Consider the following 19,269-nt stretch of genomic DNA (forward strand, 5'->3'; position numbering starts at 1 on the left):
TTGGCCCTCAATTATTATTATTATAAATTTTTTTAAGCCCAGGATTTTTGGGAGGTGCGTGGGGGGCTAGAAAAGGTCTATAGATGAAAAATCAAACATCAAAACATCTTAGCCAGAGAATGGTCGTGGAATTGAGGATCTGGACCCAACTAAGACATTTTTCTTCATTAGATAGAGATAGATCTACCGTAACATCTGAGCAAAAAAAGGAAAATCAAGTTATGGCACTTTCAGATACAACGCGACAAACGGCACCACTGCGCTCTGAAACCCATTGTTTCCAACTAGGTTGAACTTTGAGCACTGTTTAAACAATGCAATGTAGATAATGTTATTATTATTGTCAAAACCCTGCCCATTTTGCTCTCTCTAGTCAGATATGCGCCGAACGCAGCTCAGAGCACGTCCCATCTAGTCAGAGTGCGTCCTATCTAGTCAGAGTGCGTCCTATCTAGTCAGAGTGCTTTTGAATGGGGGTAGTTGCGTTGGGCTCCAGCAGTTGTTACCGCATTGGGTTAGAAACCTCACCGCATGATGTCACACAAATGGTCCGTCGGCGCCAACGCACCGCCCTGCGGCGAGGTGCTGCATTGTCTGATTAGATCTGAATGAGCTCTTACTCTGCTTTTTGACGTTACACGTGGCTGTTCTGCTCTGGAATTCTCTGATACCAATAACCCATTTTAGCCTACTTTCAGCCCGATATACCATGCAATATTGATGCATTGCTATCTAAAAATTAGACGAAGGGTATCAAGTTATATTGTGAATGTTGCATGCTGCATGTCTGAATGCTGACTCACCTCGCTCAGGTTAAGCTCAATGACCTGGTCGTATTCACAGCCCTCGTCAGGGACCAGGTCGTCCTTGTATTCATCAGACAGAGCAGCAATGTCTATGTGTGAGAGAGAGAGAGAGAGAGAGAGAGAGAAAAAAATGGGAGTTGAAGAGCAGACAGATAAATTACTTCACTTTATGGGGACTGATATGCTTGACGTCAGCATACACAAGTTGATTTATAGATTTATTTTATTTCTGAATTATGCAAAAGTTGATTGTATAGAGTTGATACATCATAGAGTCTATCATATGACATGACATACATGATAGTTATACAATAGAATTGTAAATTATACACTATTCTTCATCTCTGATAGATAGTGTTTATCGTACATACGATTTCTAAGACCCACCACAATATTAGACAACCCGAGAACACACTCCTCCAATTCACACAATAACATTATGAGGTAGAGGGTGAGGTAGAGAACACAGGGTGAGGTAGAGCAGGGTGAGGTAGAGAGCACAGCTTGTGTCCCCGAGTGTGCTGAGCGTGTATATTAAGCACAGCCTTCAGCTCTGACAAGACAAGACAACTGAATTCTCCCTCGGACTCTAAACAAGCGAACCACCTGCCAGTCAAACAAGGAGGTCATTACAACTTTCCCAGGCCGAAAGAGAAACTAAAAACCGATGTAAACAGTACATACAAAGAACTCTGAAAATGGACTCTGCATTATCATGTTCTATGAGGAAAGAAATTAATTCGGCTAGCAGATCAGGGAACAATACAAACTTAAATAAATTAGAATGCAGCCAATACAAATCAGGCTGGTGATGGGGGGAAAACTCTGCTTGCTAATATCTCTAATAGTGTATCTCAGTCTTCGTCCACAAATGCTCATCAAAATCTAAACATTGGTTGTCCAGGGCTGACCTGCACGGCCGGTCTTCTCCAGGTACGTCTTCATGCGGTGGTTGTAGGGGAACACAGAGGTGGTTGCTCCAATCTCAGCTCCCATGTTGCAAATAGTAGCCATACCTAAAACAAGCAGTCAGCCAATCACACAGTATCACAATAAAACTCAATCATCAAACTGACAAACTTTCTTTGTAAAATAAGCAAGGTTGTCATCGTCACTAAACGGCCAAGCTGCAAAATAAAAAACAAATTGCTATATCGTTTGAAAAATAACTAACTCTATTTTAGGTTAGGGTGGGACGTGAGGTTTCCACTGAAGTTAAGGTTAGCGTTAAGGTCAAATTAGGTTCATAAACAAAATTGGATGTCAAAACTATGACAAGTTCTGGTGTTGCAGTTTGGCCAACAAGTAATGACCTACAAGCACGGTGGGAAATTAACACCAGCCACCAGATAAACACCAATAGATTCTGGTTGGTACGTTTATTTGGCTGTGGTTGGTAAGTTTATCTACTCTATATATATACATTTGGCTGTGGTTGGTAAGTTTATCTACTCTATGTATATATTTTGACTGGTATCCAACCCATTATTATCTAAAGATCTACCGTACTCAGCAGCAGGTGCACTCACGTACCAATAGTCATGTAAAGTTCAAGTCAAGTTTATAGGAACAACACACTCCGACCTTAATCTTCATGAAGGCAAAACTCCCAAAACCTACTTGTGTATTAATTAGGATCCCCATTAACCGTACATTCAAAACTTAGAACTTGTTAAATCTTAAGTCCATAAGGACCCATTTAAAGCCATTAAAACTCAAATCCAATCCCAAAGGACGCCTGTCTCACCCTCGTCACTCATCTAATCTTTTATGTTTTATGATGCCATTTCCTGCTCACCGGTGCAGGAGATAGAGTCCACTCCAGGCCCGTAGTACTCCACGATGGCTCCAGTCCCTCCCTTCACCGTCAAGATGCCGGCCACTTTCAGGATGATGTCCTTGGGAGAGGTCCAGCCGGACAGGCTGCCTGTCAGCTTCACCCCTATCACCTGAAGGGAGAGAGCAGTGAGGGTTCTGATCATTAAATGTTTAGGGTAAACAAGCTCCTGCGGCGCTACCTGCACATACCGAATGTAAGTGAGTGAGTTAGTGAGTGAGTGAGTGAATAACAACAATTTAAAAAGTATAAAATAAAAACAAAATATCATTATCTTTAAAAATATAATATATGGTAATAAAAGCAATATAATTTTTTAAAGTATTTTGTATTAACACTTTAACTGCCGGAAGACGCTTTTAGGCGTCCTTCCCCGCCATGCTCAAGTTGCCGAAGACGCCGTACCTCGTCTTTGATATCAATATTTCAAAAATCTGTGATCGGAATCATATTTCCTTTCCGGGGCCCTGAGACACAAGTGTGATCTCCTCTCAATCCTCTAGCGGTTCAAGACCGCCATCTGGTGGCCGATCGGCAGATCGAAAAAACGGATGTTACTTTTAACCCGGCAGGACTCACTCCATATGTGGTCCGGGCACTCGCTAATGTTAGAGAGACTCAGTCTTCACACAGTGAACATCGATCGCTGCAAATAACTCGAAAAAACAACATGATTTGGACGTATATATTATTATTAAGGCTGTCAAAGTTATCGCGATATTAACGCGTTAACTCCCGATTATATTAATGCCACTAATTTTTTTAACTCAAGATTAACTAAAAAAATTTAAAAAAAATTAAAAAATTAGACTTCACTCAGGTGTATTATTGATGCTCTCGTTGATACTATGTTTGTTTCTGAAGTGTGTGTGTGTGTGTGTGTGTGTGTGTGTGTGTGTGTGTGTGTGAGATATAGAGAGAGAGGGGGGTGAGAGAGATGTGTGAATGGGTGTGATTAATCTGCAGCCCTTGTGTGTGTGAATGTAACAAGTTCCTAACGTTTTCTTTCCCCTATTATTTCATGCACACTTTATTCATTGTTTTAAATTATTATTTTCTTTTAAGTTATTTTGTGCATCACTGTTTTGAATTTGATGCAAATTTGCAATGCATGAGGGTCATCCTTTTGTGTTAAATGGCTGCATAAAGCAAGCATTTGTTGACTCGCATGTTGATAAGAGTATTAAAACTTGGAACTTGAAAAAGATCTGTTTAAGGTAAAAAATAAAAAAAATAAAAATGCGATTAATTTGCGATTAATCGCGAGTTAACTATGGACAATCATGCGATTAATCGAGTTAAATATTTTAATCGTTTGACAGCACTAATTATTATACAACCTGGAAATGGACCGGATATTTCTATATCCCATAATAGGAAAATGTCTGTTCCACGCTCATCGCCCAACGGCGCGAGGAAGATACGGTAAGATTCAGCGTTATTTTTCAATGTGTACGATACTAACTGCTATGATGAACATTTGACCCACATTAGATGAATGGTATAACGCTGCCCACGGAATTATAAACGCCCCCTCACCCATCCGGTCAACATCAGATGATGCGTAGTAACTTCCAGAAGTCCATCCAGTTGGATTTTTTTATATCGCACCGATTGCTATCAAACTGTATTTGATCATCAATATAATGCATTTGGGGCTATAAATCACGTTCTGGAGAAAGCTGCAGAAAGAGATGAAAACATACTTATACTTTAGATCATATTTTAGTATGAATATGTGAATGAAAAAGTTTGAACGTTCATACACCCTGAACAATACATATAGGACATTGAATGGGCCCTAATAATGGCAATTTAGCAATAGAATTTAAAAAGTTATAGCCCTGCAAAGAAGGGGAACTTATCCATAGACAAATAGAGCTGGCAACGTATGGTATATCATGAAATTAGCCTTAGGCAATCAAAGTGTTAATAGAATAAAATACATTATATAATAAAAAAGTAAGTAAGAAATTATTGTATTAATTTAATAAAGGGAAAAGATGAGGGGTCCTCATTTCCGAATATTTATTATTAGGAAAACTAGAAATGAGGTAAACTCACGTTGGGACATTTCAGCTCCCACGGGATTCCGGCCATGACGTCCACAGCATCAGCCCCTCCCACTCCAATACAGATGGAGCCCAGTCCGCCGCCATTGGGCGTGTGGGAATCTGTGCCAATCAGCATCACTCCTGGGTAGGCATAGTTCTCCAGGATGATCTGTCAAACAATAGGGATACAGTCAGCAAGGGCAGACAATATATACTGTATGTACCGTATATACACATTAATCGGTCTCTGTATTAATACATCTGCATATATTCCCGTTTACATACCTGCATATATACTGACTCTGTGCACTGTATATACTATATATATCCGTTATACCACTGGCCAGTATGGCTTACAACCATAGTGTATTTATACTGTACATACATAAGATTCGCATATTTAGTCAGTAGCTTTGTTATATATATATTCCATATAACCACTTGTTACATTGTATATTGTTATTGCACTTTACTGTTACCTTGTACTTGTGCTGTACGATGACAATACATTTGAATCTAATCTACCAGTAATCTAATATTCATCATACACTGACTGGATGCACAGTAATCGGAGGCTTGTGAGTACTATTTGAAATTAACTTGATTACTTTTCGGCGATTTATGTTTGTTCCAAAAAGGTTTTCCCATACATATGCATTGGAAATAAATACATGAAATGTCGAGACAAACAGTCCAAAACATCAAACATCACATCTAAATCTGTTAGAATTGCTGTTCTTACAGGTGTGCTGTGTGTTACATATCACAGCACTGTACCTGGTGGATGATCCCAGAGCCGGGTTTCCAGAAGCCAACTCCATATTTGGCTCCCGCACTCGCCAGGAAGTTATACACTTCCAGGTTCACCTCCTGGGTTAGAAGGAAAAGGGGGAGGAGTTAAGACTCTTGATAAAGGACAGGATATATTCAGCCTTTACAGACCTCACTCGGCTGCCAGCCTTAACTCCAGTAATCCCTGCTCCTGCACTTGAACCCTGAGCACCAAGATGAGTGACCGGCTCATGACTCAGCAGCACTACTCTTGTGGGCCAAAGGTTCCCCAAAGCTTTACAACAAATCATAGCCATGTGACCACCAAAAGAAATAGCACAATGCCCTTTTTTTGCTTGGAAGCAGGAAGTATCCAGTGAATAGATTGTGAGAACCGCACTAGAAAGATGGTGAATGACGACAAGATAAAAAACGCTGTTCCTCCAAAACATCAGATATTAAATACTAGCCATTTGGTTGAGTACGCTTAATCATCACAATGTTTTGGATTTGAATCTGCTAAACGAATCTTGAATATTAGATGTAGGGATGCGTTTATTAATTATGAACAAAATATCAGAAGGAATTCAATAATTAAGTTAGATTATCTGTCTCACTGCTTAATGAAATATCCCCCTGGTCCCAGTGCCAGGTTCCTGTGGTCACGGAACTTCTGCATTGTTGTAAAGGTTCAGGTTGTCAAGGAAATGTCATCCTTTCGGCATCAATGTCTAGACTGATTTTCTTTAAGATATTTAGGTAATTTGTTTAATTTAACAAGACAGTGAATGACACGAAATCAAGGGGGAAAAGAGAAGAGGGGTGACATCCAAGAAAGGTCTCGGGACGGATTTGAACCAAGGACGTTTTGATGACCCGGTACGCGCCTTAACACTTTGGACGCGAGCAGGTCTAGCCATCTTTGTACCTACTGCGCCACCGCTCTAAGAGATAGGGATTTTCTCTGTGCGTGGCGGTGTTTGCAGGGCTATATCTATATTATATATTATAGCTATGAAGACAATACTATGGCTCATTTGACATTAACTATCCATCGTTCAACATGTGGCCGGTATTGCACTTTTGGGATGGTAACACCGAGGTCTGTGACATTGCATAGAATAAAAAAAATCGAATAAAAGAAAGAATGATGAAAACCCGACTATACTCGGGTATGGCGCTCAACCGCTGGCGAGATAACCCGAGTATCATCGGGTCTGGCGCTGAAAGTGTTAACGTGGTGAGCCGATCTTCTAAAGACGTTATATCCTCCCCACGTCCCTCCTCACCTTAGCTCTCTGCAGGTCCTCCTCCCCTCCGGTCTGGGCCTCGATCAGGTGGTCACAGTGGATGGTGGAGGGCACTGCCACCCTGGGCAGACCGCTGCTGATGAACTGCAGCATGGCCATCTGGGCGGTGGCGTCTTGCATCGCCACACGGTCCGGGCGGAGGCGCAGGTAGGTGCGCCCACGGTCAATTTCCTGTCCCACCGGGTCATCCAAGTGGCCGTACACGATCTTCTCCGACAGGGTGAGCGGCCGATTGAGCCTGGTGGGACGTTTTGGTGGAGATGTTGACGTTAAGAGTTGTTTGTGATTGAGGGGTTTGTAGGATAGGTCATGGATCAAATCAGCCACAGACATACGATAAATCTGTCATAAACACACAGTTATTATCTCACAAAACAGAAAGAAGCAGCTATATGACCTTATATGGTCATGTCACTTTTTAGGACACAATACAGTACCCTCTAATGAGTTCATGAATAGTCAACATCAATACAGGCTTCCCCGAGTGTTTGTGGGGAGAGGGAGGGAGAGAGGGAGAGGGGAAGAGAGAGAGAGAACAAGAGAGAGAGAACGAGAGAGAGGAGGGGGGTTCCTGGGAGTGCACAACCAGTGCACTTGAGAAGGTGGATTTACAATTACAGATGAAAAATGATGTATCTAAAAATGAAGAAAAGTAAAGAAAAAAGGACATTAAAACCGTTGCATACATTTTATTTTCTTTTATCTACTTTTTCTCCTTATTTTTCTCCCATCCAAATTTCGTAATTCCAATTCTCCCCTCCCCTGTCTTGAACGTTGCTAGACTATGCCTCCCACTGGTCGGCTGTAGTGAGGATAGAAGCCTTGCATCACGTGTCCCCTCCGGTACACAAGGAGGCAGCCTGTCGCATCTTTTCACCAGACAGCTCGAACTCTGTGGCGAGGAGTAACGCGTGGGAGGCTCACGCTGCCCCCGATACTTCCTGTTTCTGCTGTACAGGAGTCACCCAACCGACCTGTAGGAGTCGCTGTCCACAACGTCCAATCCCCACCCACCGGCTTTCCCACCCTCTAACACTGCCAATTGTGTTAGTATGACGGCCGGCCAAGCCGGAAGCAACGCCAAGAGCTGGGCTCGATACCAGCATCTCCTGCGTTAGTGGCGAGCGCTTTGCCCACTGCGCCACCCAGCCGCCCCTGTTGCATAAATTTCAATGTTGTTCAATGCTATAAAATGATTGTAAAAAAAACAACGTTATTCCAGTGGCCATTGCCCCCTGGGAAAATTTTTAAAAATTAAAAAATAAATACTGTATCTGTATTCCAAAAACCTGGCACGGCAAATGAAAAGCAGTGACAGCATGCGCGCGCACGCACACACGCACACACAGCATAGATTATTGATGATAATGTGAAAAGTAATATTTATATTTTAACACAATCCTAAAACGCCTGGCCCAGAGTCACACTTAAAACGTATCCTACACAAAGTACACCGGTGCGATCATTTTGTCTGTGTTCTCCATTTAACTGATTATGGAAAATTAAAGCCATGGGGGAGGGGTTTATGAATCCACACCAACCATGTGGTTTGATGATGTTGATGCTGATGATGCCATGTGTGTCAGTTTAGTTTCCCACCTTGAACTGCGGTCATGCAATAAGCTATTCCCGTCACTGGTCTCCAGCCAATGGGTTTGGTTGGGGAGACAGGAATGCCCACTCAGCTAAAGTTAGCCCAGTGAGGCTGGAACTCACAAGTCAACACTGTAAATGTCAGACGGTTTACTATGCAGTCGTAATATGCGCCACATCGGTTATACCTCGTAGGCCTAGATGTAAACAAACGCACAGCGAGTGCTCCCTTGATGCAAGCGTGTGTGGGTTAGGGCTGCTCGATTATGTCATAATCACGATTATTTTGATCAATATTGTTTATTATTATTAAACACGATTACTCATTGATTTGAGAACATCATACGATGACTGAATTTGTTTTACCTTTCTTCTCGACCAAAGGCTGCCTTTTGGTCATCTTCTACAAGTTGACAAAGACGTTTCAAAATAGCTGGAGAAATGTGCTGTGACTCCCTCCTCCTCCCTCTCAATACGAGCTGAAACTACTGTTTGGGTTTTGGGGGGAGGGGCAGAGGGCACCACTGTGAAGGAAGGGTGCGCTGCATTTACAACACAAGACAAAATTAGAGCAATACGGCATGCGGCACAATAATTGTTTTATCTCGATTATCTTGTTTTCATGATCGGAAGACAAAATGGTAATTGAAATTGAAACTCAAACAATCGCCCAGTCCTAGTAGTGTGTGTGTGTTTCTTAGACTATACTCATGTGTAGCAGGCCTGTGTGAGTGTTGATCAGAAAAGGTCTGTGCTGCTGACCTCTTGCGTACAATCTTGATGTTCTCGTGCATCTTCGCATAATTGATGCCAGAGTCTGGCTCAAAGCGGCTCATGGCCACCTTAGCCTTGGCGCTGAAGGCTGCAGAGACGTGGAGACGCCTCGCCCCGGTGCCAAGGACGAGCTGGAAGAGAGGAGAGAGAGAGGTGGGGGAGACCATTCAGGATAATGATGCTGTTGTAAACGCAGATTTATGACTGGGTTCAAGTGCAATGTTCATCACTTGTTTACAACATTTGAGCCAGAATGATGGTTTGGAATGAAGAAAGGAGTCCAAACCTGAGCATGACATGGACAAATGGCCACTGTGTGAATATGGTCAATGCAAGAATGGAACTATATAACTAGAAATCAAAGAAACTGAAGATAGTTGGCCTTAACTGTTCTTCAACTGTATTGGACAAGTCAGTGGTAGAGTTTAACTATTGACAGGAAACAGAAAAGAGACTGGCCTATGGGGCAATCGGTGCAATTGTGCTATTGAAGCGATGGGACATGTGGACTGCATTTATATAGCGCTTTTCTAGCCTTCAGACCAATCAAACCACTTCAGAACGTATGCCTCACATTTACCCATTCACTCACACAGACAATGAAGGCGGCCACACAAGGCACCCACCCTGCTCGTCGGGAGCAGTTAGGGGTCAGGTGTCTCGCTCACAAGGACACTTCGACATGAAGTTGGTGGGAGCTGGGATCGATCTGGGAACCTTCCAATTCCCAGACGACCACCATCCCTCAACCTCCTGAGCCACTGCCACAGCGTGTGATTTAGGTGGGAAATGTTTGACTCTAGTCTAAACTAACCACAGCCACTTGATTAATGGATGGAGAAGAGTCTCTGTATAGAATAGGCCTAATTCACATTCAGTTGAATCACAGTTAAAAAGGAACACGCCCAGAAAACTGAGTGAAAGTTCCTTGAAATCATACTTCAGGAGATGGCTTTGCCAATGGTACTGTATATGTGAAGGATGGCACACCGACGTAGATAATTTGTGGGATCAATACACCTTCATGATAATGACAGAGGTTTTACTATCAGAGACTAAATTCAATACAGTCTTACTCTGGAAAAGGCATGCTAACCTCGACACGTTGTGATCTTCACGTGAATACATGAGGTCAGAGAGGTTAAATGCTTTCTATAAAATCATTAGCAAATGGTACATTATCATGATTCATCCACATCTATACAATTTAATTTCAATTGGGCTAATGATAAAAAGCTAATATTAGGTCAGATTTCTCACAGAATGATGTCTTAAATATCAACTGAACTTTATAGGCCTAGTTCAAGTTTACTATGCAGTCCAATATGCACATAAATTGGTAGCCCTTAGCCAAAATGTGTGATTTTCCATACCAGATAGTGATATAGGCCTAGTTATGGAGGACAAATCGCTCTGAATATCACCCACAGCCCTAGTTAGTACAACATTAGGATGTAGTCTAAACAAACCAGCAGCAAGGCAATTTCCCTTTGGGGAAATTCATATGTGCCACATTGCTCTAGTCTAAAGAATAAACAAAACAATGAATTACAAGAGGCAGGCTTAGACTAATGTCTTGTAGTAAGAAACCATGATGCATGATCATGAAAGAAGAGTAGCCTATTGCCAATAAGAACATGCATTAAAGGTGCACTATGCAGTTTCGGAGGAAGGGGATTTCTTTCCAGAGCCTGCAAAAGACATCCACTGAAATGTACTTTTGTGATTTTATGTTATCATAAATTAAAACTAAATAATGTTTAGGCACTAGGGCTGAGCCCAAATGTTCGAACCTTCGTTCGTTACGTTGGCATTCAAATTCTAAATCAACATTGGATTTTTTTTTTTTTTTTTTTAACATTCTAGTGGAGATGAAGCAGTGAGCAATGTGATCCTAGTTTGTTTGTTGTGTACCTTGTGTAAGACAGGGTTCTATAATCAAATGTGAAATCTATCTTATTTGTCTGAAAAATATAATATAATATCCCTGTTTTCAACATGGGCGCCGCCATTTTGTTGCTGACGTCATGGCTGACGTCATACCGGGGGTTGGGTGTATACACTCTGGTTAGCTGCCTATATTGAATGGGTCAGTCAGCAAATAAAATGTTGCCTACAAAACAACGGGACCGCGGTGGTTCTGTTTGTATTGCTCCTGGCTGTTCAAACTAATTTTACCATGTGAGAGAGAGGAAAGTTGGTTAATTTCCACAAACTACCAGTGAAAAAAACAGTGTTGTTGACATGTTGGCTCGGGCTGCCTGCACCCAGACGGCGCGACCAGCCTGTTGGACAGGGAAGGAGGATCTGCAGCGAACACTTCATTGCCTCGGATTATGTTGTTGGGGTGGGATGTTTGTCCAGAAGACCACTAATCAGCTGAAGCCGGACGCGGTTCCCTCGGTCTTCGACAGACAGACCGGCGTTAGCTCTCGGGAGCGATCGCTAGCTAGTTGGCACCAGCCGGGGCCCGGCGTTAGCTCTCGCTAGCTAGCGTTAGCAACCGGAGCGTCGCGGAGCATTCAGCCTGCTGGCTACCTAGACCCACTTCAACCAGCGTCGCGGAGCATTCAGCCTGCTGGCTACCTAGACCCACTTCAACCAGCGTCGCGGAGCATTCAGCCTGCTGGCTACACAAGCTGTGTAGCCAGCAGGCTGAATGCTCCGCGACGCTCCGGTTGCTAACGCTAGCTAGCGAGAGCTAACGCCGGGCCCCGGCTGGTGCCAACTAGCTAGCGATCGCTCCCGAGAGCTAACGCCGGTCTGTCTGTCGAAGACCGAGGGAACCGCGTCCGGCTTCAGCTGATTAGTGGTCTTCTGGACAAACATCCCACCCCAACAACATAATCCGAGGCAATGAAGTGTTCGCTGCAGATCCTCCTTCCCTGTCCAACAGGCTGGTCGCGCCGTCTGGGTGCAGGCAGCCCGAGCCAACATGTCAACAACACTGTTTTTTTCACTGGTAGTTTGTGGAAATTAACCAACTTTCCTCTCTCTCACATGGTAAAATTAGTTTGAACAGCCAGGAGCAATACAAACAGAACCACCGCGGTCCCGTTGTTTTGTAGGCAACATTTTATTTGCTGACTGACCCATTCAATATAGGCAGCTAACCAGAGTGTATACACCCAACCCCCGGTATGACGTCAGCAACAAAATGGCCGCGCCCATAATGCTAAATGCTTCAGAAATGTACACAACAAATCGTTTTTTCTTAGAAACTGCTTATTTTTATAACGTGACTTCTTCTGTGGCTTATCTAAATACTAATGTGATGCTATGAATATGTATTTATCGCACTGCTTCATTTCCACTTTAAACCAATGGGGTTTTTCTTCACAGTTGCAGATAAAGATTAGGCTACACTAATATTATAGTAAAATAAACTGATGAGTTATATTCATTAGAAAGTTGATTTAGTTGGGCTGGAGCTTCTCCCTGGGCTGGGTCTGGGGCTGGAAAGTTGATTTAATAAAAGAAAAAAAAATACTAATTTAATCAGATTAATCACTTTATTAAAATTGAGGATTTAGTTTGAGGATATAAAATAGGATATTATTATCTTTTCCCCCCCTCCTTTTTCCGATATGCATCGAATGAGTGTTATAAGACATTGATATCAGGAGCTGTCTGTAGCTACTGCTAGCCGGAAATATAACGTTAAGACAACGCCTCAGTGAACTATTTAGTTGAATGGGACATTTCGTTTTGAACAGTGAGCTAAGCTAACGTGAGCTAACAGAGGTAACATACACTAGTACTAGATAACTAGACTATTGCTGGAGCATTTGTTGATATCAGGAGCTATCAGTAGCTAGCCGGCTAGATACCGTTCAGTTAGACAATGCCTCATCATGTATTAAACTAAAAGTGAATAGTTGACTGGGTCATTTTGTAGCGGTAGCTAACGTTAGCTCATGGAGGTCCCGTCCCACTAGACTAGACTAGACCCGTGTTTACATGCGTGCGGGAGGAGCTGGAGGAGGAGCAGAAGACGCGCAGCACTGTGTGCAGCTCCCGGTGTCTGAGACAGAACTCAGCGAGTGAGATCCGTTTTGACGATCGGCGAAAATAAAACAGTAACGATAGCTAGGTAGCTAACGTTAGCTCAGGTCGAATGCACTATCTAGACTCAGCAGAGGAGCCGCCTCCTCTGTGTTTACAAACTCTACACGGGTGCGGGCGGGGCTAGGGAGGAGGAGCAGTTTGCAGGTCCTGTGCGTCTGAGACAAGCGAGTGAGATATCCACTTGATCAGTTTCCGCGATCGGCGAATATGACTCATTATCGGAATTCCCCGATCGCATATTTATACTGAATATCGGCCGATAACGATCGGTGGCCGATCGATCGGGGCATCCCTAGTGTTTTGAAGATGAGAAGAAGAAGAGGGTAAACAATCAGAGGCCTAACTATGGCACACCACTAGCGTAGTATAAGAACTGAGGAGGGCAGTAATACGCCTGCGGGAAATTCAAAAGAAGAAAGAAGAAGAACACATCAAAAGAACTGCGGAGGGCAGTAATACGCCATGATGCGTCTACACTGCCGGAAATTCTAAAGAAGAAGAAGATCTCATTGTGCATCTTGAAACAGTACTGAACAGAGACTAAACAGAGACTAAACAACAGATTGAAGCCTGCATTTCTCAACCAAAGTGCCTTGCCTACCGTGAGTGTCCACAATTACATTTTATTTTGTAAAAACGAAGGTTCCGGCGCAGTGGGCAAGGCGCTCGCCACTAATGCAGGAGATGCTGGGTTCGAGCCCAGCTCTCTGCATTGCTACCAGCTTGGCTGGTCGTTCATACTAACGCAATTGGCAGTGTTAGGGGTGGGAAGCTGATGGGTGGGGATCGGACGTTGTGGACAGCGACTCCTACAGGTCGGTTGGTGCGCCTGCGCAGTAGAATCAAGAAGCAACGGGGGCGGCGTGTCCCTCCCACGCAAACCCTCGCCGCTGAGAGATCGCACTGTGCAGGTGAAAAGATGCGACGGCTGCCTCCTCGTGTACCGGAGGGACACGTGATGCAAGGCTTCGTCCACATTGCAGCCGGCCTGTGGGAGGCATGGCCTAACAGTGTTCGAGACAGGGGAGGGTAGAATTGGACGATACGAAATTGGGAGAAAAAGTAGATACAAAAAAATAAAGAAAAACTAAGGTTCAAACATCCGTTCGAAAAACCCTGACGAAGTTCGAATCCCAAAAACAGGCTTCAGGGACAACCTTATTAGGCACTGTGTGTGAACCAAACATAAGCCTAGAATATGTTTGTTAACTAAATTGTGCACCCTGCCTTTGTAAACGACAGCAATGAAATGGTAACTTTTCAGGTAGCTTTCTAGCTTCAAACTGTTGAACTTCCCTCCGAGGACAGTTATTTAAATTCAGTTGTGAAAATAGAGATGTTCACTTATCTGACTCTCACAAAACTACATATTGCACCTTTAACATGCAGATGCAATGAAATTGTCTTCAATTATCTTAATTTTCATTGTCTGTGCAATGATGACGACCATCTACTGTAGGTCATGCTGGACCTACAAAAGGCCTTCGACACTGTCAATCACTCCATTCTGATTGACAAGCTAAAAGCAATTGGTTTTGATAGTTTATCAGTGAGCTGGATGCAATCCTACCTTGAGGGGATTGATTGATTGATTGAAAACTTTATTAACAGATTGCAGAATGGGTACAATACAGTACAGCTCAATACACACAATTGTTAAGGGGATGCAGACCAGAGAAGACTTTCGTCTTGTTTACATCATGATCAGGGTCCCCCATTTTCAATTCATCAGGACATATATGACATACATGACATACAGATAGACAGTACTGCTACATCTATACATTTATGACATACCAGATTTGCAAATACAGTATTGTGATACAAAAAGAGTCCAGAAAAGAGAGTATATACATTTGACGTAAAAACTGTACAGGTTGTGTGGGGTTGTGTGGGAGGGGTTGGGGGGGGAAACATTGTACAACTGTACAAGCAACTGTACATTGGGATAGGCCTAACAAAAATAATAGTTTGTTTCCGGTTGCCGACCGACCCTGCCGATTTAGGTGCGACCAAATATATTTTATGAGTTTTTATAAAAAAATAAATAAAAATCCGTGTAGTGTATCTTGTAGACCAGGCCCATTGCAAGTTGCTGTACTCTGTCGTCTACTCTAAGCCATCCTAGGTTGTCAAAGTGGGCAGGGGTGAGGTGGGTTCTAGGAGTAAGGTCAAGCAGTAGTCTGACCAGTTTGTTTTGAGATGTTTGTAATTTTGTTTTTAGCGCCTTTGAGGTGCTCTGGTACCATGAGGCCTAACAAAATTAATAGTTGGTTTCAGGTTGCCGACCGACCCTGCCGATTTAGGTGCGACCCAATATATTTTATGAGTTTTTAGAAAAAATTATAAAAAAAAAAAAACGTTTTTTTTTTTTTTTTTTAAATAAAGTTTCATAGAAATCTTAGTCAAACATTTAGTATTATGGATATTAAACATGCTGGCAGAGTACATGCATCCATGTTGTTGTGAACATTTTAATTAAATAAAGAAATTCCCTATCCATAGTTGCCGTGGGAAAGAATAAAATAAAATAAAATAAATTCCCTACCTACCCATGGCCAAACTGACAACCAACCTGAAACCAACTATTAATTTTGTTAGGCCCGAGGTGCAAGCATAGTCGTAGTACCCTTGAATGAGTGCTCCTGCAAGAGTCTTCAGGGTATTCCTGTTTACCAGAGAGGAGATCCGGTACAAGAATCGAGTTCGTTGATTGACTTTTTATTACATTGGATGCCATTTTGTCACAGGAGAGATTAGCCTCTAGGATGGAACCCAGGTCAGGTCATTTCATCTTTCCTTGTGACAATATTGTGACAATATTGTCAGTGTCACCCACTGTAACTGAGAAGCCGTCGGTCTTGCTGAGTTTGTTATTTGAACCGAAGAGAATGGACTCCGTTTTGCCCATGTGTAATGATAGTTTGTTATCAGCGAGCCATATGCAGATTCTGCCTAGTTCCGAGCTGAGGGTTTTCTCAACCTGTAACTTGTTCTTGTCAGAGACCAGCAGGGCTGAGTCGTCCGCAAACAGGAACAAGTTGCAGTCACAAGATGACGACATGTCATTTGCATAAATTAGGAACAGTAGCGGTCCTAGTATGCTTCCTTGTGGAACACCACAGCTCACTGTGAGGGGGGGGATAGGGTACTGTTTACCTCCACCATCTGTTCACTCCCCTCAAGGTATGATTGCATCCAGCTCACTGATAAGACTATCAAAACCATTTTGCTTTTAGCTTGTCAATCAGAATGGAGTGAGTGTCAAAGGCCTTTTGTAGGTCCAGCATGACCATGCCGCAGTAATTTGCCCGCGTCCACCTCTTGTTTGATGTGGTGGACGCGGTGTGGTGAGAGAACAGATGGTGGAGGTAAACGGTACTCTATCCCCCCCCCCCTCACAGTGAGCTGTGGTGTTCCACAAGGAAGCATACTAGGACCGCTACTGTTCCTAATTTATGCAAATGACATGTCGTCAGCTTGTGACTGCAACTTGTTCTTGTTCGCGGACGACTCAGCCCTGCTGGTCTCTGACAAGAACAAGTTACAGGTTGAAAAAACCCTCAGCTCAGAACTCTGCAGAATCTGCACCTGGCTCGCAGATAACAAACTATCATTACACCTGGGTAAAACAGAGTCCATTCTCTTCGGATCAAATAACAAACTCAGCAAGACCGACGGCTTCTCAGTTACAGTGGGTGACAATATTGTCACAAGGAAAAATGAAATTACATACCTAGGTTCCATCCTAGAGGCACATCTTTCCTGTGACAAAATGGCATCCAAGGTAATAAAAAAAATCAACCAACGAACTAGATTCTTGTACCGGATCTCCTCTCTGGTAAACAAGAATACCCTGAAGACTCTGGCAGGAGCACTCATTCAAGGGTACTACCACTATGCAAGCACCTCAAAGGCACTAAAAACCAAATTACAAACATCTCAAAACAAACTGGTCAGACTACTTGACCTTACTCCTAGAACCCACCTCACCCCTGCCCACTTTGACTACCTAGGATGGCTTAGAGTAGACGACAGAGTACAGCAACTTGCAATGGGCCTGGTCTACAACTACAAGATACACTATACGACTAAGGTACCCATGTACATGTCAAAATACTTCCCAAAGGTCAGTGAATACCACGACCACAACACCAAGCTCATCAAATCATGTTAAACCCAGATTCGGCTCAAACAAGGGACTAAACACGTTTCGCAATTATGCCACATCAATGTGGACCGCCCTACCCAAAGCTGTAAAGGAATGCGAGTGAATCCCTACCCACATTCAAAACCACTCTAAAAGAGCACCTACGGGAGGCTGCAATTCGAAACTGGCCACCGTAAATGTCCAAACCCCCCCACCCCCACCCCCTCCTAATAGACAGTCTCCTCCCCACCGTATGTATATATATTTTCTCCCCACCGTATGTATATTTCTCTCCCACCCCCTTCTAATGTACAGTCTCCTCTCCATGTATATCTCTCCCCATCGTAGGCATATTTCTCTTGCACCCACCCACCCACCTCCTCCTAATGTACAGTCTCCTCCCCATCATATGTATATTCTCTGTCAGGATCTATGGGTAACAGTACTGTATATTTGCATATATGTGTCACAAATGTAACAGTACTATATACCTGTATGTCATGTATGTCCCTATGCCATAAATGTCATGATGTCATGCATGTCATAAATGTCACTATGAATTGAAAATGGGGGACCCTGATGTAAACAAGACAAACGTCTTTCTCTGGTCTGCATCCCCTTAACAATTGTGTGTATTGAGCCGTACTGTATTGTACCCATTCTGCAATCTGTTAAATAAAGTTCTCATTAATACATTAATTCATACACAAGCTGTCAATATCGGCCTCCTACTCAAGTTGACGCTTATGTGGCGATGAACGAGCCTGGCTGGCAGACACACATGAGCAGACGCATATCTAATTTATTAGCTATTTATGCTGGAAACACATGACTTTGTATGTGGCGATGAACGAGCCTGGCTGGCAGACACACATGAGCAGACGCATATCTAATTTATTAGCTATTTATGCTGGAAACACATGACTTTGTGAAAGTGATTCATGTTCAGTAAGTGCCACCGTTAACCAAGATAATAATGCAATGCCATCGATAGCATTCCAATAAGAAGAAGACAGGTGATGAGACACTCGAAGTGCGCACTTAGAAATTCAGTAACCTTGCGATCACCTTGCAAACAGGTGGAAAGATAGGGCCACTAACGGCCACCGTCTGGTTGTATTTGTATACAAATCGACGTGATTATCAATAATGACATTTATAACTAACTTACACCGTTGGCAAGTCTGATGAGCTTATTACCATAGCTACCAAGAGTCAAGCGGGGACGCTGTGACCTGGCGGAAAGCGGGACGGACTCGTATCCGATATTTATCCATTATCAATACATCGTTAAAGATGGAGATTTTAACATGTCACAAAACGTTGCTACCTTAACATATATATTTGATGCCAAAGCGGTTGAAAACTTCGAATCATATGAAATATCAATTTCTTACCCGCATCCGAGTGACAGTCATACAGTAAGACGCCATTTTGTTCACTGACAAAGATGTGTGTGTGTCGCTGTGTTGTGACGTCAGAGGTTTTATAGGGAGCCGCTATTTTTATTCTAGGAGAGGTAAAAGCGTAGAATGGTATTTTTTTAATGTATTTTGTCACGTTCATGTGATTGTATAATGTTTGAATAAAATGTCTCAAGTATGGTAATACAGATATCAGGGAGGGTGGTTTGTCGTACTCCTGCTATGATGTTGTGAAATGTTTTGTGTGAAATTTCGAATCGTGTGTCAAACTACAATCTGGGTAATCTGACTAAATGTACGACACCAAAACACATTTAATGGGGTGTATTTACAAGTATGTGGCATATGAATACGAAATTGTAATAAATAATCAGAGATTTCTAAAATAAAATATTAACGTTTTACAAGGGAACACTTAAAAAATGTTTTGCTTTTATGAATATTCAACAAAGGTCACTGTCACCGTATTAACTTTGATACTT

The 19,269-nt window shown here is 42.8% G+C and overlaps 1 protein-coding gene across 1 annotated transcript in view; it reads right to left on the bottom strand.

Moving 5' to 3' along the window:
- The window catches only part of LOC311241084 (aconitate hydratase, mitochondrial-like), a 51,637-nt gene extending 32,820 nt beyond the window's left edge, over nucleotides 1-18,817 (bottom strand). Inside the window, exons 1-8 of the mRNA XM_084329773.1 lie at nucleotides 18,761-18,817; nucleotides 9,134-9,276; nucleotides 6,758-7,016; nucleotides 5,475-5,567; nucleotides 4,708-4,866; nucleotides 2,605-2,755; nucleotides 1,718-1,822; nucleotides 804-895 (exon numbers count right to left, since the gene is read on the bottom strand). Of these exons, the coding sequence (XP_084185899.1) occupies nucleotides 804-895; nucleotides 1,718-1,822; nucleotides 2,605-2,755; nucleotides 4,708-4,866; nucleotides 5,475-5,567; nucleotides 6,758-7,016; nucleotides 9,134-9,276; nucleotides 18,761-18,796 (1,038 nt within the window). The 5' untranslated portion in view covers nucleotides 18,797-18,817. The remainder of the gene's footprint in view (nucleotides 1-803; nucleotides 896-1,717; nucleotides 1,823-2,604; nucleotides 2,756-4,707; nucleotides 4,867-5,474; nucleotides 5,568-6,757; nucleotides 7,017-9,133; nucleotides 9,277-18,760) is intronic.
- Between the last annotated feature and the right edge of the window lie 452 nt (nucleotides 18,818-19,269).

The sequence above is a fragment of the Notolepis coatsorum genome, assembly GCF_963971535.1.
Source record: "Notolepis coatsorum genome assembly, chromosome: 14".
NCBI classification, from domain to species: Eukaryota; Metazoa; Chordata; class Actinopteri; order Aulopiformes; family Paralepididae; genus Notolepis; species Notolepis coatsorum.